General features: G+C 42.6%; 1 protein-coding gene across 1 annotated transcript in view; it reads left to right on the top strand.

Moving 5' to 3' along the window:
• The window catches only part of PLCB3 (phospholipase C beta 3), a 79,841-nt gene that overhangs the window by 35,123 nt on the left and 19,879 nt on the right, over positions 1-24,839 (top strand). Inside the window, exons 3-19 of the mRNA XM_075187662.1 lie at positions 3,595-3,663; positions 5,649-5,789; positions 5,887-5,966; positions 7,908-7,961; positions 9,155-9,230; positions 10,143-10,243; positions 11,035-11,201; positions 11,630-11,776; positions 16,245-16,402; positions 16,487-16,569; positions 16,760-16,844; positions 17,720-17,891; positions 18,643-18,747; positions 19,598-19,662; positions 19,737-19,833; positions 21,515-21,599; positions 22,263-22,387. Of these exons, the coding sequence (XP_075043763.1) occupies positions 3,595-3,663; positions 5,649-5,789; positions 5,887-5,966; positions 7,908-7,961; positions 9,155-9,230; positions 10,143-10,243; positions 11,035-11,201; positions 11,630-11,776; positions 16,245-16,402; positions 16,487-16,569; positions 16,760-16,844; positions 17,720-17,891; positions 18,643-18,747; positions 19,598-19,662; positions 19,737-19,833; positions 21,515-21,599; positions 22,263-22,387 (1,810 nt within the window). The remainder of the gene's footprint in view (positions 1-3,594; positions 3,664-5,648; positions 5,790-5,886; positions 5,967-7,907; positions 7,962-9,154; positions 9,231-10,142; positions 10,244-11,034; positions 11,202-11,629; positions 11,777-16,244; positions 16,403-16,486; positions 16,570-16,759; positions 16,845-17,719; positions 17,892-18,642; positions 18,748-19,597; positions 19,663-19,736; positions 19,834-21,514; positions 21,600-22,262; positions 22,388-24,839) is intronic.

Here is a 24,839-nt window from a genome sequence, read left to right as displayed (position 1 = left end):
GATTGAGCTTCCCCTCTCACCGCTCCACATCTGCCAACACAATCCAATACAAATTATTCACCCTGAACCTGCAAGGCAGGAATAGAACACACCCCTATTACAAAGCCCTCAACTACACCACTCGTTCATCTCAAATCTCATCTCAGAATACTCTCGCTCCCGCCTTCTTAGATATACCTCGGATCTGCCCAAACCAATGGTAACCATTTCGCACTCTCGCCTACAAGACTTCTCCCGTGCTGCTCCCCACTTATGGAATTCCTTACCACACCCAGTAAGTCTCTCCCACAGCCTTCAAATCTTTAACCACTCTCTGAAAACCCATCTCTTTATTAGAGCATACCCTACTCTGGCCTATGCTACTCACACTGGTACTCCATATCTACTGTCCTAATCTCTGCTCTGGACCATCTGACCTCTCTGGTCTCAGCTGTGGCCTTTTCCCATTAGATTGTAAACTTTCATAAGTAGGACTCCCCCTACCCTTTGCTTTAAAGTCTGCATTTATGTTGTCTTAATGGTAGGTCCCTTTTTATGTATGTCTTGTTTTCTCCAATGTCTGGAGCTTCAGAGCACTACAACCACTTACAAATCAATAATTAACAGTTAATGGCTGCCGGGGCTTACTGGGACTTGTAGCTCCATTATGTAAACACATGTTTTTCTAACAGTAGCCCAGTACCCAAGCACCCACTGGCCAGGGTTTCACTGCAGGGGTGGCCCACATTCTTGCAGGCTCATTTCCCCTAGAGAATTTAGCCATGTGCTGACCACGCTGGTGGGGCTATAACCGCAGGAGTCCCCATGTGTGCCCAGCCAGGCATAGCCCGGTGCTGGATGTGGTTTTGGAGTAACCCCATATTGTTTGTCCATGGCCATTGGCAGCAGCATATATTGTTACACAAAGGCTCAAGTAGCCACAAAAGATACATTTTCCCATGTTTCACCCTCTCCCTCCTGCTACCTACTTTACCACCTAGTGTCAGATGCCCACATCCTGCTGGTTACCTGCTCTGTCATTATTGTTCTCCTGCTGTTTTCCTACTGCTACAGGGCGTCCTTTCACTTCTCTTTTCACTGTCTTACTCATTATGTATAATCTACATTGTGGCCATTCAATACCCTCTTTTTGGTTGCTGATTTCACAAAGCTTTGTTCCACTCCCTGAAGATTGAGTTGGGGAACTAAACTCATCTTCATTACAGTACTGTAAGGTCTCGTGTCAGAGGCTCGCACAGTCTGTTACTTTATCCAGCATTATTAGGTAGAGAGGGGGAGAGAGACATGGCGCTCCCTGTTCTGTAATTTCTTATTCTGCAGCCCATTGCATCGTTCTTCTATCCTCTTCCCCTAATACTCCTTGAACCTCTGACACATCTGGAGAGGTCCAGTTGGCCCCCTACCCCTCCTTCACATCTGGATTCCGGATGTGTACGCTGTCACATTCATTTTCCCACGGCCTCTCGTACTCTGCTTACCTTTACGCTCACACTAAGCCCCTGTTCCCTTCATCCCATCCCATTTTTTCTAACCATCCTCTTTCCTCCTCAATTCCTCTCTCTCTCTGCTCTAGTGCCTTCTCTCCCCGTCTCCTTGCTGTATCTGCTCCTGTCTCTAGATGATATACTCTGAGGAAGTCAGGAGGAGGAGGAGGGGGAAGCTTGTTTAAGTGTTTACATTTTTTTATATTCTCTCTCTGTTCCCCCACTCTGTGTTGAGATAAACGCCGTCCCCTTAACCAATCCTTGTGCGTATGTAGACAAATAGTAAGATACCAGTTTGTAAGCCTGTTTAAGCAAAACATGTCTATTAATACTTCTTTTTATACGCATGCGTGGTGCATGTGTATGTATGTGTCATCACTTCAGAGTTTATTAGAAAATGTGTGTATTACAAGGAATAAAACTTCCCCTACTGTAAACGATTGCAGATATTAGCAGTCAATTCAGATTTGCATGATCTGCTAAGTAATGTCTGCAATCCCTAAGTTTATGAGACTTAATCATTTTTGCAAACTTTTAAAACCGCCCATGTGACAAGTGTAGGGGGGCGTGGTCACCATAGCACCGCCACCTATTATATAAAAATGCAGAAATTCACAGCCTTCAATAGCGGAGGGTGGGGCTTAAAGGTGCGATCGTGTCATTAAGCCCACTCTCTACAAGTGTCCGGGAGGTGAGGTTGCCTACTCTTCCGGGAGTCCGAGAGGACTCCCTGAAATTCGGGAGGCAAGTATGGACTTAACGTGACCTCCACCTTGGATCATTGAAAATCCGCTGCTCAGTGCAACACTGGAAATATGGAAATAACAAGTTCAGTTTTTCACACAATGGGGAAAGATTCAGTTCGGCGCAAGGTATCTTCGGGAGTCCGAGGAGACCCCTCTATAGGGTATGAGGAAAAATGAGCAGAGATTCCTATCATAATTGCCGGCAATGTGCGCAGCTGGACACTGCTGTGATGTCTGCAGGGCACAATACGGTAATTGAATCTCCTCCTGTCAGTCTAATATCAATTAGATTGGAGGAAACATTGATCTGCAGCCATAATGAAATATAAATGATGCACTCTTGATATAGGTTGTAATAAAAGAAAAGGTGTAATATATCTACTTGCTAGACAATATTATGATCTGCATATCTTGAGGACAATATTAGCGAGTACATTCATAGAGCCATTTTCTGGTTACTGCACTGTAATATATCATAGTATATAATAATGTGCAGCACATTAATTTACATGCCCCATACATTTCCAACTGTACCCTACATTGTACTTCCAACAAATTTGTCTTTTGACAATTTCTGTCACTTCACACTAATTTAATAAGATGTGCATGTGGCATGGATGTGCTGTAACTGAAAGCAGAAAATTAGACTTCAGCTGTAAAAAGTCTATATCTGTCCACATCAGCAGAATCCGCTTTTTGCCCTTAGGGCCAAAGAATTGGATTTGTGTCCGATATGGCCACCCACATGTCACCAAATTGGACAGATATTGTTATCTCACAGTTCGGTTGAACTATAGGGTCAAATGTGGCTCAACTAGGGTGGTCAGCTGATGACTGCGCACTCAGCACAGAGCAGTCATCAGTTGACTGGATATTGATTAGGATTCCTAGTTGTTTCAATCCCACACAGAACAAAGTCTAGGCAGCTTGGTTGCACACAGCCAAATTGCCCAACATATTATCTGTATGTGTGGCCAGTTAAACATTATTTTTTGCGTGTTGAGTGGATTCTCTGACTTTATTGGTCAAACTAGCAACTGCTAATCTTGTCTTCACTTTTTGTGTGTGACACTCATTGATCATATTAAAAATACAAACAAAAAAAAAATAGATCCTCTGTATAAGAAAACAAATAATAGCAATATTAATACAGTTTATAAGCAAGATATCATAAAGGACAACCTAAATGAGACATATGAGCCTGTTCTCTAAAGTGAGGCTCACTATATCTAATTATCTTGTTCTGTATATTATCTGTGGATTAATAAGGCAGAGTAAAGATATCAACATTATTGCTGATGTGCCCTATGTAAGAGATAATGTAATAAGTAATTTTTCTCTGTGTCTGTCTCTTCTCCTTACAGGAAGTTGATATTCTAGATATCAGCTTAATACGAGACACAAGGACAGGAAAGTATGCTAAAATTCCTAAGGTAAGGGCAGTGTGGTATTCTGTGCTAGTCATTGAAGTAAATGAATCCGTGGTGTGAAATTGAAGAGAATAAGTGTGAAGCAGTGTTCGATTTATGGTATTGGGTGGTAGGAATATAAATAAATGGTTGACCTGTTGCCTAAAAGTACCTTTTTAAGGAAATTACATCTTGGTTACTCTCCCAGAACCTTTTTTTTTATTTTGTTTGTTCAAATTTATAAATATTTGATTTGCATTATAAAAATAAAGCAATTCTACTATATAATGTCAACTATAATCTAATGTAAGATATTATACAAGCATTGTCCATGTCACATCTTTCAAAGATTCTCCTTTGTTAATTACATTATTCATAGCCTGTAGCAAAAAAAACCTTCCCATTTCACTTGTGCTAGGGGAGATCCATGGTTTGGCCCATTGGCATTCGGATTAACCTGGTTATAACATGCTAAAGAGCATTACTGCCACCTGGCCCCTCCGCCGTATTATTTGCCCAGACCAGAAGTACGGCAGTGTAGTAGTGGGGCTGGTATAGCATACTGAGCACGAGTGGGAAGGGAAAGGTTTTTAATTTGCTAGAGGCATATAATAATTAACAAGAGAGGGCATGGGATACAGGTTCTTCTTAATTGAGTTGGATGTTCTATAAAAAGTGTTTTTTTTGCATGCTTAAAACTTTACTATTGTCCATGTATAAATGTGTGTATCTGTTCCGTATATACGTGCATGGATATTGTTGCACAGACTCCATTTCCAACCCCATTGCACATCATCCCATTGTCGGCCACATTGCACTGGGAGGAAGGAAATAATAAAAGCACGGAATGTAAGACCACAGCGACCGGGGGAAAAGCAAGTAGAGGTGGTATCTGTATTCACATTGCAAGATGTTATCAAGTTGTCCATAAGAATTCATTCTAGGCTGACACAGAGAGGGTGAGGTACAGGTAAGAAAGTATCTTCTGGGGAGGCCCCAATGGACATCATTACTTTATGAAAGTAACAGTGAAATTGCAAATGAGGAGCTAGAGGGTTACTTAAATTGTCTTATTTGTATTTGAGGGTTAAAGGTGAAGGTACAAAGCAATAAGTAATCTATGCGGTTTGTTTGTGCAGATCTTTGGCTCCATCTTCTGTTCACCTACAGTACTACTACTATTATACTTGCAGCTCTATTAATGAAAAAATCCTTGTAAAGTTTGTGACCATGTTTGCAATGAATTAAATACGATTATGTCCATATCTTAAAAATACCACATTCAGAATGTATTGTTTGGTAAAGTTGTACAGGTATTCTGCTATATTTTAGGGTGTTTTGGGGGGTAAATTTATCAAGCTACGGTTTTCAAAAAGTGGAGATGTTGCCTATAGCAACCAATCAGATTCTAGTTGTCATTTTGTAGTATGTACTAAATAAATGATAATTAGATTCTGATTGGTTGATATAGGCAACAAACCTCTCCACTTTTTCAAATCTGCATCTTGATAAATTTACCGCTTGGTGTTGATGATGGCTACCTATTTCTGAAGATCTATGGTGACAGAAGAGTTCCATTGCAAATTGATCACACATGGTACATGAACAACATTTTGAAAGGCATGTTAAAAGGCAGACAACGCACAGGCACCAACTTTAAGCCCTGCACTTTATTTTTGTGTGAATGGATGTGTCAAGAAGTGGCCTATTTTGGATATAGCGCTTTCCTACTCCTTGTAGTAGACTAACTTCAATAATAATGTTGTATAGGGAACTTTAGCATAGTGAGAACTGGCTTATTATTTCATACTTGCGGGTTTGTCAGAACTGTACATCACTGTCCCTGATTGCTGTCACTGGTTACTATCCAGAGAAGAATTACTATAAAAGACCCGTTTCCTGTGCAACCCTTAAATTATGTACCTTGAACACTTTCCATAACTTGCCTATATTTGTAGTTCTGTTGCATGAGATCATTTAAGTACATTTTACTCTTTGTTTTGTACCAGGACTCTCGGATGAAGGAAACTTTAGGATTCTCGGGAACCGAACAGCGACCTGAAGACAAACTCGTAACTGTTGTGTATGGCAGCGACCTTGTTAACATCAACTTCCTCAACTTTATGGCTGTTCAGGAGGACACAGCAAAGGTATTCAGCTGGGTATCTCTGGTTCTGAGCCTGTAATTCACTATATGTGTGTTTTTATATGTTATAATTTTTACATTTTTTACTTTGTATTTTTCAGCTTTGGACAGATGGACTCTTTAAATTGGCCACAAATATTTTAGCTCAGAATTCATCTCGGAACACGTTTCTGAATAAAGCGTAAGCTTTCTTATATGTCCAAGATACTGACCATGACATTGTAACCACTGTCAGGATTAAATCTATTACTATCAGTGATAAGTTAAAATTATATCAATCAATTAAAGAGACAGCAATCTGTAAGAACATATCAGTAGGTATAAAATGTAAGCGAAACAAGGTGACAAGATACAAACAAACCGGACAATCCAATGTGACTTCTGGGTGAACATATTTTCCACCAGCTTCTGAAAGTTAGATGTAAGACCATACTTACCAACTTTTGCAGCCGGCTGTCCAGGAGGGGGCTCCATCTTTGGGGTGTGGCCACGTGAATTGTGCCGTTAGGCCACACCCCCGCCAATCTTTGCCATTTTAGCCTGTGGGTGGGGGCGGGCCATGATGATGCATTTAGCCCCGCCCCCACCCACTTCACAAACGAGGTGAACTGAACCCGGGATGTTGTCCTGCTCTCCCGGGAGTCCGGGAGAACTCCCAAAAATTCGGGAGTCTCCCGGACATTCCAGGAGAGTAGGCAACTATGTGTAAGACTGGAGCAGGCGTGACACAATTCTGCACAGAGGTTACCATTCGGCACATTGTTGTGTTTGTTGATTTCATTGTGCCCCATTATAGAACATTTCTGTTCACATGTGTTAGTGGAACTGAAAATAGACAACAGCCTGGTGCATAACAGGCCATGTCTACAAATTCTTTACTGTGCTTTAATGACGTAATCAGGGATCAAGATCAATTTCAGTCTTGTGCTCTATGACCTGCTGAGATTTGCCAATTACCTAAGTTTTTAATAAATAAGAGCTGGATCCACAGTGGACGGTCTGGGGGGTTTAATGCAGAGAAGGAGGTGGAAGGGGGCTGCATGTCCATCACTGTATTAGATAATGTCATCATCATTTATTTATATAGCGCCACATATTCCGTAGCGCTTTACAATTGGGGACACAAACAGTAGGTAAGCAATACTGGGTAATACATAGAAAGATGTAAGAAGGTCCTGCTCGTAGGCTTATATCTATGGGGTAATACCAGATACAGGCAGATTGGGGTGGCATAGATAATAATTATATGTAAATGTTTGAAATCATAGCTTGTTAAATTTATAGATAGATATAATAATAAGACTGTGGGCCTGAGTCATCAAGGAGAGTAAGGCAAAAAATGGAGTAAGTTTTCTCCTGGACAAAACCATGTTACAATGCAAGGGGTGCAAATTAGTTTATTATTTTGCACATAAGGAAAATACTTTCTAGCTTTATTTTTGCACTAATATTTAAAGTTGATCTAGGACATGCCCTACCCCAACTACAAATCTGTCCCCACATTTTGAATTTACCTCCCCCTCCAATACAACATGTTTTTGCCAAGGTACAAAGTTACTCTTTTTTTTTTTGCTTAATGACTCAGACCCTGTGTCTTTAAATACAAGGATGGCTGCTCTGAGACTCTGATACCAATCACATCTCTCTGCTCCTGTGTAATCATCAATGAAAACTGAGCTTAGGTCATCTATGGCTCAATCACATTACAAACTGTTTGGTTTGTAAAACAGCTGACTGTGTGGGCGGAGCCGGTCAGAGCGGAGTCACCCCAAGCAGAGGAGCTGCGGCCAGTAGGAGCAGGGAAGAGTAGAGAGAGCGCTCAGAAGGCGGAGCAATAGGTAGGGAGAGAACTGGCAATAGATGCGTAAAAGAAACAAATGCCACAAAACGTATATAAAGAGGAAAGAGAGGGACCAATGAGAAAGCAGTAAACCAGTGATGGAAGAATTGTTTGTGAGTAGAAGTATACTTTTACTCACAAACAATCACTCACCACACTTCTCAGTCTTATCAACGTCTCTTTCACTGAAAGAGACGTCGATAACACTGATTGTCACTCTCCATTATCTGCTGCATATATCTCGATGTTTCTTTTAAAAAAATTATTGTTTATCTCTCACAGATATACTAAACTGAAACTCCAGAAGAATCAGGATGGGAGGATACCAGTGAAGAAGTGAGTGGCAGTCGTCCATCTGTCTAGCCTTTAGCTCAGTTGCATTTTTCTTTTGAAATAATATGTACTGTTAAGGATGACTAACGCGAGGCCTACAGAGACTATTGTTAGCCCAGCAGTAACTCGCTGTTGGGCTGATAATAGTGCTTAGCAGCTTTCCCTTGTCTGTGCATGCTTTAGGCAGCAATCTGAGTGGATGCAAAGTTGTAGTTATAGAGGCCATAGCTCCTCCCACTTATATTACATACTGGTCCATGTGTATAGCATGTAGCTTTGGTGGAAGCTGACATGTTCCAGCTACAGCTTCATTTCTCTTTCATCCTACCGCTTTTCTAAGGAATCAAGGATACTTTCTAATCATAACACAAGCTCAATCTCACCCAGGGCTGCCATGAGGGGGGTACAGGATTTACCAGTGTATGGGGCCTGGACTGACCGCTGTTGAAGGCCAGTGTTTTTTTCCCCAAATCTGTTGAAGCCCTCACTCATACTGAGTGGGATCCCAGGTCTGTAAATGTAGTGGGGGCTGTGTGGCATTATCGGCTAGTGGCTGGCTTCTGGGACCAGCCACCAATGAGCTTCCATCTTTTCTAGACTCTCCCTTCTGTCTCCCATCCTCCACCTCTTTTCTCCCATACCGGTCATCCCCCTCTCCTCCTAATTCCCCTCATCTACCCGACTGCTCCACCCCTCCCCTCTCTACATATGGCTGTGTGGCTGCCTCCTGATGCTTTAAGTGTACCCAGTATGTTGGTGTTAACAATCTGCCTCCTCTGCTCTGTCTTTCCTTCTGCCAACACCTCAGTGGCTTTGTATGCCAGGACTGAGAACAGTGTAGTGAGGAGGACAGTGATCTCCCAGCAGCCACAATGACCAGCACGTGTAACTCACTGCTGGACGGAGCTGCGTCTTTCAGCAACGCTTCCCTCCCGCTCATTACCAGCATCACCTTCTTACCTAGCTTGTTATCATTTGTACATCTCTCTTACTATTCTCCCTACACACATACTTTGTTAAAGACTTAAGAGAAAGACATTTTAGGAATTTATACCGATCTAAAAGCTATTTGACTGTTAATAAATGGAATGGGTTTTGTATTGTTGTCAGTTATTTTATTGTACCTATATTTCTCAGACAGCTTTTATACTCTTCTTTTTTTTTTTTTTTTTTCTGTCGATTTTTCTCTTTTCCAGTATCCTAAAGATGTTTGCAGCTGATAAGAAGAGAGTGGAGACTGCACTTGAGTCCTGTGGACTAAATTTTAATCGGGTAACAACCGAGTCTTACATTAGCACTATTATTGAACCCACAGCACTATCACACACATGCCCAAGCACTGCCTGTCTGTGTCCCTATGACCCAGCTTCTTTGTTAAAGTATTACTGTTGTTTAACTGCTCCCATAACTCTCAGTGTGAACAGCACAAGTTAATGAGGGCTACAAAGGCTGTGTGTTATCCATGTGTGTAGTCGGACACTCAAAATGACCATTTTATATTAGTTCTGCAGCAAGTGTTTAAAAATGAGGGACTCGCATTGATCAACCCATGCATTCAAATTCAATTATTCTGGAAATTACCCCATCTGCCTTATTGAAGCCTAATATTGTACTCAGAGGATAGGATTTAATACTATATCTTGATTTACATTTCTTTTATTGGTAAGCTATCAGGAGCCGGGCCCTTTCTCCTAACTTTCTATTCACGTAATTGTTATTTTGCAGACTGTGGTTATGTCAGTTTTGATGTTTGTGGTTTTATTTTGTTGTTTTTGTAGCTATGTTTTTATGTTGTTTGTTGAAACCCCCTAAGTATGAGACTGAGGACCCCTTTGTGCTCCCTAATCTAATAAATATGAAAATAATTAAATAATAGCAATAATAATTGTGCAGTAGTGTGGAATTTACTTTTTTAGAGGCTCTTTTCTGCCCCAATAGTAGACAAAGGGAGCAGCTGTTGTTCCCATTGAACAGTTATAAAGGTGTCTTTCAGACCAAATTGACCAAAATTTTGTGTATAAGCCCAAAAGACAGTATTTTTATTAGGCCTTTTCCAATATGACACATGCATTTTCTACTGCCCAGTAAAACTTCTTTGCTTAAAGCGTTATAATGTTTTTACTATTTCTCTGCCATTTCTATGCAGTGTCACACTTTTTAAATATAATCCCTTTATCTATTTAGAGTGAGTCTATCAAGCCGGAGGAGTTTACCTTTGAAATGTTTGAGCGGTTTCTCAATAAGTTATGCCTTCGACCGGACATCGATAAGATCCTTCTGGAGCTGTGAGCTGGTTACATATATTTATGCTTTAACCTTACAATTTCCCCATTATAAACATATGCTGTACTACTACCACTAGTAATTGGCAAATGATTCATTTCCATTATTAATTTGTCTTCTGACCTCTTTCCTATATCTGTTATTGTTACATACAGTTTATTTTTAGATAATTTTAGGCGTTAAAATAGATTTTATTCTAACTACTATCTGCCTGTCTCCTTATATTATAAACCCTTTCTCTCATTTTTGTTCTGTTTTCCATCTCTCATCCCTCCTTATCTTCTCACGTTGTTTACAGTCCCTCCAATACTTGACATCATCATTCTGGCTGTGTCTATAGTGTTTGCCTAATGTTTTTACTTGAGCTTTTTTATTTCTTCTACTCCTTTAGTGCTCTAATCGCCCTCTTGCGTCATCGTACACAAGGTCACTTTTGTCACTTGTTTCTTCCAATCTTTTTTCATAAATATTTCTCAAACCATTTCTCATGTTTCATCTGTAACTCCATTTTTTGTGGGAATTCTAATCCTCATCCATATTCTCTGGAGAAGTTTTCCATTAAAAGTTTCTGTACAATAAATGCATCACTGATGTTCTTATATATTTACTAAAATTACCCTGTCCCAAATTTAAACTGTTGTTTTTTTTTATTGCTTCCTATATTTTAGTACTCTCGTTTTCTTCTCCAAACCTTATATTCTTTTGTATGTGTTTTACTTCCTCAACTTTTCTATTTGCCCTAATTTCTCTCTGTACTTGCATATTGTCAGTGTTTTCTGTACTTTTTTCTCAGTGGAGCTAAAGGGAAACCTTACTTAAATCTGGAGCAACTGATGGAATTCCTAAACCAGAAGCAGAGGGATCCACGACTCAATGAGATCCTTTTCCCACCGCTAAAGAGGGACCAGGTGCGCCAGCTTATTGAGAAATACGAGCCCAACAAACAATTTCTGCAGCGAGGTGAGTCAGAAACTTAAACAGTACCTTGGCAATTGCTTATTTTGGTTATTTTTAGTTATTTTACAAATACGGCATAGCTGACAACACTGACATTTTTGGAATTGGAACACTTCAGAAAGGTGGCGAGGCCGCTGGTCTGTGGGGTGTGGCCACATCAAAACGGGGCATGGCCATTTCACAATGGTGGTTTGCCACAGCCTCTGAGGCATTCCTAGGGCTTCTGAAGCAATAGGCCAAACCCAAATACCCTTCTCACTCCTCCCTTAAATGCAACACTTCATTGCCACATGCACCACTAGCATGCACTCACGGCACCTATTCACCACAGTGAGTGGGACTCGCCTCCTAACATTTTCCTCAATTTGGATGTGTGAGGTTCTCTAATTATTTGTGTCTATGAAAAGACTGAACTTTTCTTTCCTTTCCAGACCAGATGTCCATGGAAGGTTTTAGTCGCTTTCTGGGTGGCGATGAGAACAGCATTGTACCGCCAGAGGCCCTCGATCTAAGTGATGACATGACGCAACCGCTCACGAGTTACTTTATCAACTCCTCCCACAACACCTACCTCACTGGTAAGACATCCACGGGTCACATACATACACCTACCTCACTGGAAAGACATCCACAGGTCACATACATACACCTATCTCACTGGTAAGACATCCACAGGTCACATACATACACCTACCCCACTGGTAAGACATCTACGGGTCACATACATACACCTACCTCACTGGTAAGACATCCACAGGTCACATACATACACCTACCTCACTGGTAAGACATCCACGGGTCACATACATACACCTACCTCACTGGTGAGACATCCACAGATCACATACATACACCTACCTCACTGGTAAGACATCTACGGGTCACATACATACACCTACCTCACTGGTGAGACATCCACGGCTCACACACATACACCTACCTCACTGGCAAGACATCTACGGGTCACATACATACACCTACCTCACTGGTAAGACATCTACGGGTCACATACATACACCTACCTCACTGGTAAGACATCCACGGGTCACATACATACACCTACCTCACTGGTAAGACATCCACAGGTCACATACATACACCTACCTCACTGGTAAGACATCCACGGGTCACATACATACACCTACCTTACTGGTAAGACATCCACGGGTCACATACATACACCTACCTCACTGGTAAGACATCCACGGGTCACATACATACACCTACCTCACTGGTTAGACATCCGCGGGTCACACGCATACACCTACCTCACTGGTAAGACATCCCTGGGTCACATACATACACCTACCTCACTGGCAAGACATCTACGGATCACATGCATACACCTACCTCACTGGTAAGACATCCACGGGTCACATACATACACCTACCTCACTGGTAAGACATCTACGGGTCACATACATACACCTACCTCACTGGTAAGACATCTATGGGTCACATACATACACCTACCTCACTGGTAAGACATCTATGGGTCACATGCATACACCTACCTCACTGGTAAGACATCTACGGGTCACATACATACACCTACCTCACTGGTAAGACATCCACGGCTCACATACATACACCTACCTCACTGGTAAGACATCCACGGCTCACATACATACACCTATCTCACTGGTAAGACATCCACGGGTCACATACATACACCTACCTCACTGGTAAGACATCCATGGGTCACATACATACACCTACCTCACTGGTAAGACATCCCTGGGTCACATACATACACCTACCTCACTGGTTAGACATCCACGGGTCACATACATACACCTACCTCACTGGTTAGACATCCGCGGGTCACACGCATACACCTACCTCACTGGTAAGACATCCACGGCTCACACGCATACACCTACCTCACTGGTAAGACATCCACGGCTCACATACATACACCTACCTCACTGGTAAGACATCCACGGGTCACATACATACACCTACCTCACTGGTAAGACATCCCTGGGTCACACGCATACACCTACCTCACTGGTAAGACATCCACCGGTCACATACATACACCTACCTCACTGGTAAGACATCCACCGGTCACATACATACACCTACCTCACTGGCAAGACATCTACGGGTCACATACATACACCTACCTCACTGGTAAGACATCTACGGGTCACATACATACACCTACCTCACTGGTGAGACATCCACAGGTCACATACATACACCTATCTCACTGGTAAGACATCCCTGGGTCACACGCATACACCTACCTCACTGGCAAGACATCTACGGGTCACATACATACACCTACCTCACTGGTAAGACATCCACGGCTCACATACATACACCTACCTCACTGGTGAGACATCCACAGGTCACATACATACACCTACCTCACTGGTAAGACATCTACGGGTCACATACATACACCTACCTCACTGGTAAGACATCTACGGGTCACATACATACACCTACCTCACTGGTAAGACATCTACGGGTCACATACATACACCTACCTCACTGGTAAGACATCTACGGGTCACATACATACACCTACCTCACTGGTAAGACATCTACGGGTCACATACATACACCTACCTCACTGGTAAGACATCTACGGGTCACATACATACACCTACCTCACTGGTAAGACATCAACGGCTCACATACATACACCTACCTCACTGGTAAGACATCCACGGCTCACATACATACACCTACCTCACTGGTAAGACATCCACGGCTCACATACATACACCTATCTCACTGGTAAGACATCTACGGGTCACATACATACACCTACCTCACTGGTAAGACATCCACAGGTCACATACATACACCTACCCCACTGGTAAGACATCTATGGGTCACATACATACACCTACCTCACTGGTAAGAAATCCACGGCTCACATACATACACCTATCTCACTGGTAAGACATCTACGGGTCACATACATACACCTACCTCACTGGTAAGACATCCACAGGTCACATACATACACCTACCCCACTGGTAAGACATCTATGGGTCACATACATACACCTACCTCACTGGTAAGAAATCCACGGCTCACATACATACACCTATCTCACTGGTAAGACATCTACGGGTCACATACATACACCTACCTCACTGGTAAGACATCCGCGGGTCACATACATACACCTACCTCACTGGTAAGACATCCACGGCTCACATACATACACCTATCTCACTGGTAAGACATCCACGGGTCACATACATACACCTACCCCACTGGTAAGACATCCCTGGGTCACATACATACACCTATCTCACTGGTAAGACATCTACGGGTCACATACATACACCTACCTCACTGGTAAGACATCCACGGCTCACATACATACACCTACCTCACTGGTAAGACATCCACGGCTCACATACATACACCTACCTCACTGGTAAGACATCTATGGGTCACATACATACACCTACCTCACTGGTAAGACATCTACGGGTCACATACATACACCTACCTCACTGGTAAGACATCTACGGGTCACATACATACACCTACCCCACTGGAAAGACATCCACGGGTCACATACATACACCTACCTCACTGGTAAGACATCTATGGGTCACATACATACACCTACCTCACTGGTAAGACATCTACGGGTCACATACATACACCTACCTCACTGGTAAGACATCTATGGGTCACATACATACACCTACCTCACTGGTAAGACATCCACAGGTCACATACATACACCTACCTCACTGGTTAGACATCCACAGGTCACATACATACACCTACCTCACTGGTAAGACATCTATGGGTCACATACATACACCTACCTCACTGGTAAGACATCTACGGGTCACATACATACACCTACCTCACTGGTAAGACATCTACGGGTCACATACATACACCTACCCCACTGGTGAGACATCTACGGGTCACATACATACACCTACCTCACTGGTAAGACATCCACGGCTCACATACATACACCTACCTCACTGGTAAGACATCCACAGGTCACATACATACACCTACCTCACTGGTAAGACATCCACGGGTCACATACATACACCTACCTCACTGGTAAGACATCCATGGGTCACATACATACACCTACCTCACTGGTAAGACATCTATGGGTCACATACATACACCTACCTCACTGGTAAGACATCCATGGGTCACATACATACACCTACCTCACTGGTAAGACATCTATGGGTCACATACATACACCTACCTCACTGGTAAGACATCCACGGGTCACATACATATACCTACCTCACTGGTAAGACATCCATGGGTCACATACATACACCTACCTCACTGGTAAGACATCCACGGGTCACATACATACACATACCTCACTGGTAAGACATCCACGGGTCACATACATACACCTACCTCACTGGTAAGACATCTATGGGTCACATACATACACCTACCTCACTGGTAAGACATCCACGGGTCACATACATACACCTACCTCACTGGTAAGACATCTACGGGTCACATACATACACCTACCTCACTGGTTAGACATCCACGGGTCACATACATACACCTACCTCATTGGTAAGACATACACGGGTCACATACATGTATGGCAGGATTCTGCTTCTAGCACATAACTGAGCTTCTGATTTTATAAGGACCGTGGACAGAAACATAGCATTTTGTTTTTATTATTCACAATTTCTCATATTTAATTGCAAATTCATTGAAGTAGATTCAGAGAGACTTGTACATATACTGTGTTCCATTTACATTTTTGTAATCTGTGAAGTATCTACTCATTCTCTAAGTGATCCATTATTTCTTATCAGAGAGCTTTCTTAATTAACTTGACAATCAAGCAAATGGCTGACTGCTGCAATCCTATTATTGAAAGTACTAAAAATTGTAATTATCTAACAGGTCAACAAACTAGCAAAGATAATGGCCAATATGACAGCTGTCAGAATGATTTTAACATGATTAATAAAGCGTATGGAGCCTGGTGCTTACTTCTCCTCTGCTACACCTGACCATTCTGCCTTTCTCGCCCCCTCTCTGGCATTGTGCAGCCGGGCAGCTGACAGGAAACTCCTCAGTGGAGATATACAGGCAGGTGCTGCTGACAGGCTGCCGCTGTATTGAGTTGGACTGTTGGAAGGGGCGTCCCCAAGATGAAGAGCCCTTCATTACCCATGGTTTCACCATGACCACTGAGATACCGTTCAAGGTACAATAGAAAATGCTCAGAATGGCATTTATGTTGTATGACCCTGTGATATTAATCAGTTTGCGCTTGTTTCTCCTCCCACAGGAAGTAATTGAGGCAATAGCAGAAAGTGCCTTCAAAACCTCCCAGTTTCCAGTCATTCTATCGTTTGAAAATCACGTTGACTCGTAAGTACAACATCTATATCTTTCCAGATATTGTTTTTACTTCATGTTCTTCTCTCTTATTCCTTTTTTTCCACTGTTTTATTATCGTCCTCTTTTTAAGTTCTTCTAAATGACCCCCCTGTGTTCCCTCTAGTGTGTCTATTTTTATTTCTCATTGAATTCAGGTTTTTCTTCTCCTGTTTCCTTGCAGTGCAAAGCAACAAGCTAAGATGGCCGAATATTGTAGGAACATCTTTGGAGATGCGCTCCTAATCGAACCACTGGAGAAATATCCCGTGAGGAGACATTTTATCATTTATCCAGCAATTCTCTTGCTTCAGTGTCTTATTTTCCATTTCTGATATATCTTTGCTCCTTCAGTACAAGCACATCTGCCTACTGAATATATTTAGTAATCCCATTTCACTCCACACTCTCACTTATGCCCACACGTCACATAAGTCTGCCTCTAATGACATCATCTATTCCCATGCTCTAACCCCTCCTTTTTAATGTTATCCCACACACACTGCAATATCATAGAGTATATGATAGCGCTATATTTTTGGCACCAAAGACAAAGGCTCTCATCTTGCTCAACTCCTTCTTTTTGCTGGTTCAGGCCTAAGCTCCTGCTCAAATGCTGCCATCTTGCTCGGTAAACCTATTCACCTTGGCCAAAGTCCAGGCACACTTGGCATAAATTGAGGCGCACAGCATTGCCAAAGGGAGTTTTGCACTACTTCTCAACCACTTTTCTCTTCTTAAACGAGGCCCTGTATATGCATTCATCTTACAGTCACACCTACTTGCCCAACTGCTAAATAGGTGACTCTTGTCCAATGTGGGCATCCACATTGGACAAGACCATGGCCTTATCTGTGTGGAGTTTGTATGTTCTCCCCGTGTTTGCGTGGGTTTTCTCCGGGTGCTCCGGTTTCCTCCCACACTCCAAAAACATGTCTCTCCCTCTCTGTCTGTGTGTGTATGTTAGGGAATTTAGTCTGTAAGCTCCAATGGGGGCAGGGACTGATGTGAATGAGTTCTCTGTACAGCGCTGCGGAATCAGTGGCGCTATATAAATAAATGATGATGATGACTTCTGTACTTATGTAGCTTTCTCTTCCATCTCCTCATTGTTCATTTAAAATGTCACTCTTTTGGTTCCCAGCTTCAACCGGGAGTGGCTCTCCCAAGCCCCCAGGAACTCATGGGGAGGATCCTGGTGAAGAATAAGAAGAGGCACAGGGGAGGGGGGAAGGGCAGCGTGAAAAGAAGAGTCAGCGAGCAGCCATCCAACACCTACAGTGACTCTTCCAGTGTGAGCGAGTCCCCTGCAGTAGGTATGTTTCTTTGTAGTAGTTGTTCTCTCCCTCACTGTGCTGCAAGCTCATTAGCGGATTGTATATTCTATAGCCTAGAGCCAAACTACGTGAGTGAATGAAACAAGAGATATCATGAAGCAAGACATTCATACACACAATTATTCCAAGAAATGAATAAGCAGAGATGTAAACATCAACTGGAAATGTTATTGTTGCAACATTGATCACATTATTCACAGACGATGCCCTATATTTAAAAGCAAAAAATAATTAAAGCCATGTTTTCATGATAGCATCTCTTTTAAAGAGAACTCCATCTCATGTTTTGTCAGTACTATTCCCCAGCTGATAACAATTCAGGTGTTCTCCGAGCAGAGTGTTAGCTACTTGTTTCAAGCTGGTGACATCATCTGCTTGGTTAGTCTCTATTATCTTCCGTCCTAGTTGTGGCTGTTACACTCATTCACTTAATAGAACATAGCAGACAGCCAGTAGCCTGGGTTTATAGATTGCATTCTTAAATATATTGGTTTAGCTCACTAAATGTCTGCCTCCACCCTCTGTAGGCTACAAGCACTTTTAAAGGCTATTTACAGGCATAATACCAAACTTTTTTTAAATTCTAAACGATAAGATATGAATCTAAAATTAAATAATATTAAATATAAAATGCTAAATATATTATATATATATATATATATATATATATATATATATATATATTACACACACATAGTTGCATTGTCACAATGACATGTCCTGTTTGTAGGAACACTGATCTCTGACTCAGCTGACGTCTCACTGACACTTTCCAATGGGGATGAAAAGATAGAGGAGAGGATTCCAAAGTGTACAGAGCCACGGAAGTCTATTGGTAAGTTTAATACTGCAGTACTATCACAGTGTTAGGAACTCCTTCAGTCAGCACGACAGAACCCGGAATCTGCTCCGATGTCTGGTGTTCGCTGGAGCCCCTAGTGGTGGGGACAGACTTGGCTGCAGACGAACGGAGGGTCGTGTAGTGTGCACTGACTGGGGAGAACCCTGAGGCAGCGTAGTAGAACACAGCGATGTGAGATCCAGGCAAAAGGTCCAGGGCCGGCAGCAGACAGGGATATCAGAAAACGAGCCGAAGTCAGGGGTCACAGGCAATACGACAAAGTCCAAAAACAAGCCAGGGGTCATACACGAGAAATCCAATAATAGAAAAAGCACAGGAGCAGGGAAACAGGAACAGGAGCCTAGCTAAACAGGAAGCTATAACTGGCAAAGAGGCTTAGTCCTCACTGCCTTAAATAGCAAGAAGGGCCAATAGGAATCATGATAACAGAAACCCCTCCCACTGTATGACTCTGCACTGACACAATGCTGACAAAAACCAAGCCAGTACCAATACAGTAAATATATAAGACTCCCATAAGAGTCTATAGATAACTATAACAACCCTACCTTTCCTTGCTGATCTGTGGCCGGGTGTCAGCCCGCTGGCCGGGCGCTGCGGCCTTTGGATTACAGCGTCCCGGTTGTTGCCTAGGCAACCGGGACGTCCGAGGCGGAAGTGACACCCCGGTCGTCATGGAGATGGCCGGGGCGTCTGAGAAGACCGGAAGCGAGCCGCGGCGGCCTGTCGGGGAGCCGCGGTTCGTAACACACGGTGGGACTACTGTATAGGCTGTACTTGACTTACCCCTTGTGTACCTCTCTCTCCTCTCTTTGCTGTTTAGACCGTGACGCTTATAGTGAGGAGGAGGAGGATGAAGAGCCTTCTGATCCTAAAAAGTCTGATGAGGTAAGTCCAGCCACCTAAACACAGCCCAGCGCCTTCTGCTACAGATCTGCACATTTCTGCCCTCTGTCTTTCAGGGCACTGCCAGCAGTGAAGTTAGTGCCACAGAAGAGATGTCCAATCTTGTTAATTACGTGGAACCTGTTAAGTTCAAGTCATTCGACCTAGCCAACAGTGAGTAGTGATGACACAAGTGGGATAGTGCTACTGATAAGGAGCTCTGATAATGGGTGTTGAAGGGGATAAAATATATTCAGCAAAAAGCAAAACCATGAATTGCAAAAATATTAAAAAAAATTTCTCTGGCCCATTCATTCATTAATTTTGCTTTCTTGGCCGGTATCCCGGGGCTGATGGGGGGGCTCCCCAGTCCAGTCAGGGTCTCCTCTGAGCCATATTATGGACTGGGGAAAGCGACTGTGTGGACCAAAAATATAGATCCATCTGGTCACGCCCCTCCTAGGCTGCGTTTTGGGGTGGGGACTACACAGGGGCTGCACAGGGGCCTGTGATTTTCTGGGCAGCCCTGCTGGTAAATCCCCATTCTGATGGAGAGGTGGGATGATACAGTACACCACTTACGTTTCTGCTTCAAGTCTTCATGGACTATTAACGGGTGCAAAAGTGCATGTTATTATGTAAAAATATGTTTGTGCTATATTTTCAACAAACAAACTTTATTCAGTGACTCCATTAGGACTTAGTACTGCAGTTTTAGAATGTCGTGAAATATTACTATTTCACTCTTATTTTTGTCTCCAGTAAAATGACATTCCTGTGGTCCCTAGATCTTACTAATAGTTAGGTGGCTATGCTGCAGTTTGGGTCACAAACCCCTGAATACCATTTCACAGACTGTAAGGTGACTTTATAATATCTGTTCCCGGAGGCAAAAGTAACATAAGGGCCACTCCCATGAAATCTGACCCTAATGCCATCAAGTCTAACACCCTCAGCAACCTCTTAAATCCCTTACACAACAACATTCATGTCATAATGTTAAAGGAAATTTCTCTGTCTATGGCCCCCTCACTGCCCTTCACCAACTTTTCTGTTTCTCTTTACCTAGCTGGTAACTACAGTGCTGATGGGGTCATGTGACAGTACATTAAACCAGTTCCTGCTCCCATCTCACAGAGAAACTACTTTCATCCGGCTCACAGACAGACCGCAATAAAATACTCTGCACATAGGTGACTACAAGAAAATGGTGCCTCACCTTTTCCTTGTAGTTACTTGCAGCCCACATGGACAGCATAGTGAGTATGACAGCGGGATGAACAGATCCCTTCCTGGCTGCATTTATCTAGCAGTATGCCCGCAGTGCTTTCCGCTTGGAATGCAGCGAGAGCGGTCTGTTCATGTGGATAAGCCCAATTTATTTTATTTTTTTTCTGGCTGGAGGGGTCCCTCTGGAAACGGTTACAAACGGTACAAAAAAAAAAACATCCCATAGAGAAAATATTTTTTCAATAAAGATATTATAAAAACGGTGTCATATGTCTTTAAATAAGTGAAAGTGGTATGAAGGTGCTAAATGATTAGTGTGGGAGAGTGCATGAGTCAAAGTTTTCATGTAGTGAATTAACTAATATTAATTTAAAAATGATTTACTTAAAAAAAAAAAAAAAAGAGGGAATGGTAATGGCATTAGTTATTTTATCCACATTGCAAGGAAAACAGATGTCTTATATGTATAATTTTCTGTGTTTCTTTCTCAATTACTATTTTTCTATTGCACTCTTATCCTTCTAATAACCTCTGTGTCTTGTCCTTTGCCCCATTCTACCCGTCCTCTCCCTTTATATGCATTCTTCTTCCTGGCTTCCTTACTCTCCCCTTCATTCTCTCTCAGAGAGAAATAAATATTATGAAATGTCTTCATTTGTTGAGACTAAAGCACTGGAGCAGCTGACTAAATCTCCCATGGAGTTTGTGGAGTATCCTCACCTTCACATCTAACAGTATTTCTACACACATTGGAGGCAGCCATTTTGTGGGTTGTAGCAATGGTCCTGAGTATGCCTATCCATTCACTCGGAACCTGTGACATCTTTGAGGTACTATAAAGAGCAGAAAGTGATTCCTATTGAATTGATAGGTTTGTACTTTCATTAATACTGGTTCAGCTCACAAAATGGCTTCCTCCAATATGGAGTAGACAGCAGGTACACTTTCATCCTATATTGTCTCTTTTAGAGCAATTCTTCAGCTGTGTGTTTTCTCGCTAATCAGTCACTTTTAACTATCTTTATTTCTGCTCCTTCTCTCCCTCTCTCTCCCTCTTTTCATCCAGTATGTGGCTCTCAATCTTCTTTTTCTTACTTTCCGTGTGAATTCTCCTGTCTTCTTGCCTCTGCTTTGCCATTTGTGCTCCACTGCGTCTTTCTTGACTCCCTTTGTTTTTGTCTCTGTATTGCCCTAGTATCTCTCTTGCTTTCTATCTTTCTGTTTTATCCCTTAATAATTCCTCCCACCCCTCCATGCCATGTCACTCTGCTGTTTGCCCCCTTCTGTCTCTCCCATGACACTTTTATTACATAAACCCCGTTCCCTCTACTCTTTTCTGCCCACTTTTTTCCCTGACTTCCCCCTGCTCTCAGATATAACAAGAAGCAGCTGAGTCGTATTTACCCCAAAGGAACGAGGGTGGATTCCTCTAATTACATGCCTCAGGTTTTCTGGAATGCAGGATGTCAGATGGTGGCATTGAACTTCCAAACACTGGGTAAGTCCTGAATCCACATTATAGCAAATACATGTTATTTAATAAAATGAGTACTAGCTGCCTCGGATAGAGTTTGGTAATATTTTTTAGGTTGATTTGCAAAATTAAATGACCTGCTTTATAAAGTTGGCCAGACACATTGAAATTGGCCATTTGTGTTGATATCTCAGTGTCATACTTTCCAACCATCCCGATTTTAGGTGCAACAGTCCCGCCATCCCAATAGGTACATCTTTGTCCCGCAGGTGGGAAATTTGTGAGGTATGTCTCATTCACTGCTGCTCTGCATGACCGAGCAGCGGTGAACGGTTGGTGCGCACAGTAATGGAGGTGTTTAGAGGGGAGGTTCGGTACGGCGCAGCCTGGCGCTAAACACGCTCGCCGGGTAGTGCCCCCTATCCCGATGCCGGATTCCCAAATGTTGGGAAGTATGCAGTGTGTTTGATCCCATAACAAATCTGACTTCTGATTAATTCTCTTCTGACTGAGCAAACAGGCCATGGTGATGCTGCAAGTGATCTCTCTGCTCACCCGAGTGCCAAAGGGCCAGATCTTATCTAGGTTGGCTACCCATATGTTTGATACTAATCATTTCCTGAGTCCTTTGGCCGAGCGGTGTGATAGGCCTGTGTGTGGATAAGATAAGGATATAGATCAATAGATAGAACCGTCCTCCTGCTTACCACATGACATCTGCCTAAATAAAGGACCACTGAGATGGAGGAAAGGCGGGGGATGGGGTCTTCGTTACATTTTTCTTTTACAGAACAATATTTAAGTTTCTAAAAATGGTGGTGAGACGTGTGAAGTCGTTCCAAGTACCAGGGTATTTGTCCAAGACAGACAGACAGACTTGCTGCTTATGTGGTAGAAATGTTCATGATAGCCCAGAAGCGATGACTGCCCACGTGTGGAATAAACAAACAAAAACAGATCTGAAAATAAAAATAGTGAAAGGGTTTTCCACTATAAATATGAATTTTACTAAGTCCCCTCTCTTCCCAATAATTGAACTTTGGTAGGTGGCCCTCCTGTGTGACTCCCAGCACTCTCTTTATTTAGCAGGATCCCAGCACTTGGAGTTTACTGTGTGATAGGTATATAGATATATCTGTTGTGGATCTTATTGGCATTAGATATTTACACAATTCGGACATAGTCTACCCTTATATCAGGCTTATGTAATATAATTGTTGAATTACAACTCCCATAGCTCTCTCTGCCAGCCAGAGATCTGCATACACACTGGCATTGGCAGTGTATTATTTTTGTTAAAATGCTAATTAAAAACACATATAAACCACATTGCGCTTATGTACACGTTTAATATGCGATTTAATAAATATGCATCTGTGGTGAAACATGTAGAAACACATATGTAAATGGATTTTAAGTGCACTTCATATCATACTTCTCAACCATCCCGATTTGAGAGCTCTGTCTGGCCTCCCGGTCGGTGGGAAAGTTGGGCGGTATTCTGTTCCTTGCTGCTCATGCATGGCTGAGCGGTGGGGAACTGGCCCTGTGCGCGGTAATTAAGGGGTTTGGAGGGGAGGGAGGCAGGAGCAAACGCACGATTTGTAGAGGGGGGTTTCCACACCAAGCCGCCAGTGGGCGTGACAAGCGTGCATGGGGGCGTGGCTATAATTTTAGACAGTGCTTGGCTGCTCTCCAACTCTTCCTATTACCATAATATACATGAGCAATGCTGAGTGCACTACTGTTAGGTGCATGCAGCTCTCCCTTTTCAAGCAGAGCCATATGAAGCGGGGTCAGCATCCAGCCACCTCAATTATACAGTGCCCCAGGCTGGGAGGGGGGTTTCCAGGCACTAGGAAATCCCCCTCGGTTTGCCTATGGGAGGGGAGTAGAGGACAGCTTAGCACTCCACTCCCCTATTTTACAGTGGCCACACCCATTGTCCCACTGCTGCCTATCCAAATGTTGGGGTGTATGCTCATTACGTTTTGAATGCCCTCCCATTCAGATGAATGTAAATGTTAAACTGACTGAAATGGAACAAGAACCATTGGGAAAAGCACACTGAAAAAACACATATGTACGATCTCGTTTGGTACAATTATTTTTACCTGTTTACATGCACAGATAAGAATTAAAGGTAGAATTGTGATGCCAGTGTGTATGTAACCATAGGTCACCAATCTCTGATTGTATAATAACACCTTGGACATCTGTAAATTTGTATAATTCCACACATTCCTCTCTCCTATATACAGCACAATGTTGATAAACTGTTTAGACTTACGGAGGGCTTGGGCGCGCCGTTTTATTCATACAACTTTATCTCTTGTCTAAGCCCCATTTTTTTCCAGCTTTAGCCTCATGAACTGATTTATAAAAAAATATGCTAAAGTTCATTTTTCTTTTGCCATTTATATTAAACCTGTAAAACTTTTATCCTTCAAAACTCAGAGCTGACTACAATCTCCAA

This window comes from Mixophyes fleayi, chromosome 10 (genome assembly GCF_038048845.1).
Source record: "Mixophyes fleayi isolate aMixFle1 chromosome 10, aMixFle1.hap1, whole genome shotgun sequence".
Taxonomy (NCBI): domain Eukaryota; kingdom Metazoa; phylum Chordata; class Amphibia; order Anura; family Limnodynastidae; genus Mixophyes; species Mixophyes fleayi.
This window is presented reverse-complemented; position numbering and strand designations above follow the sequence as displayed.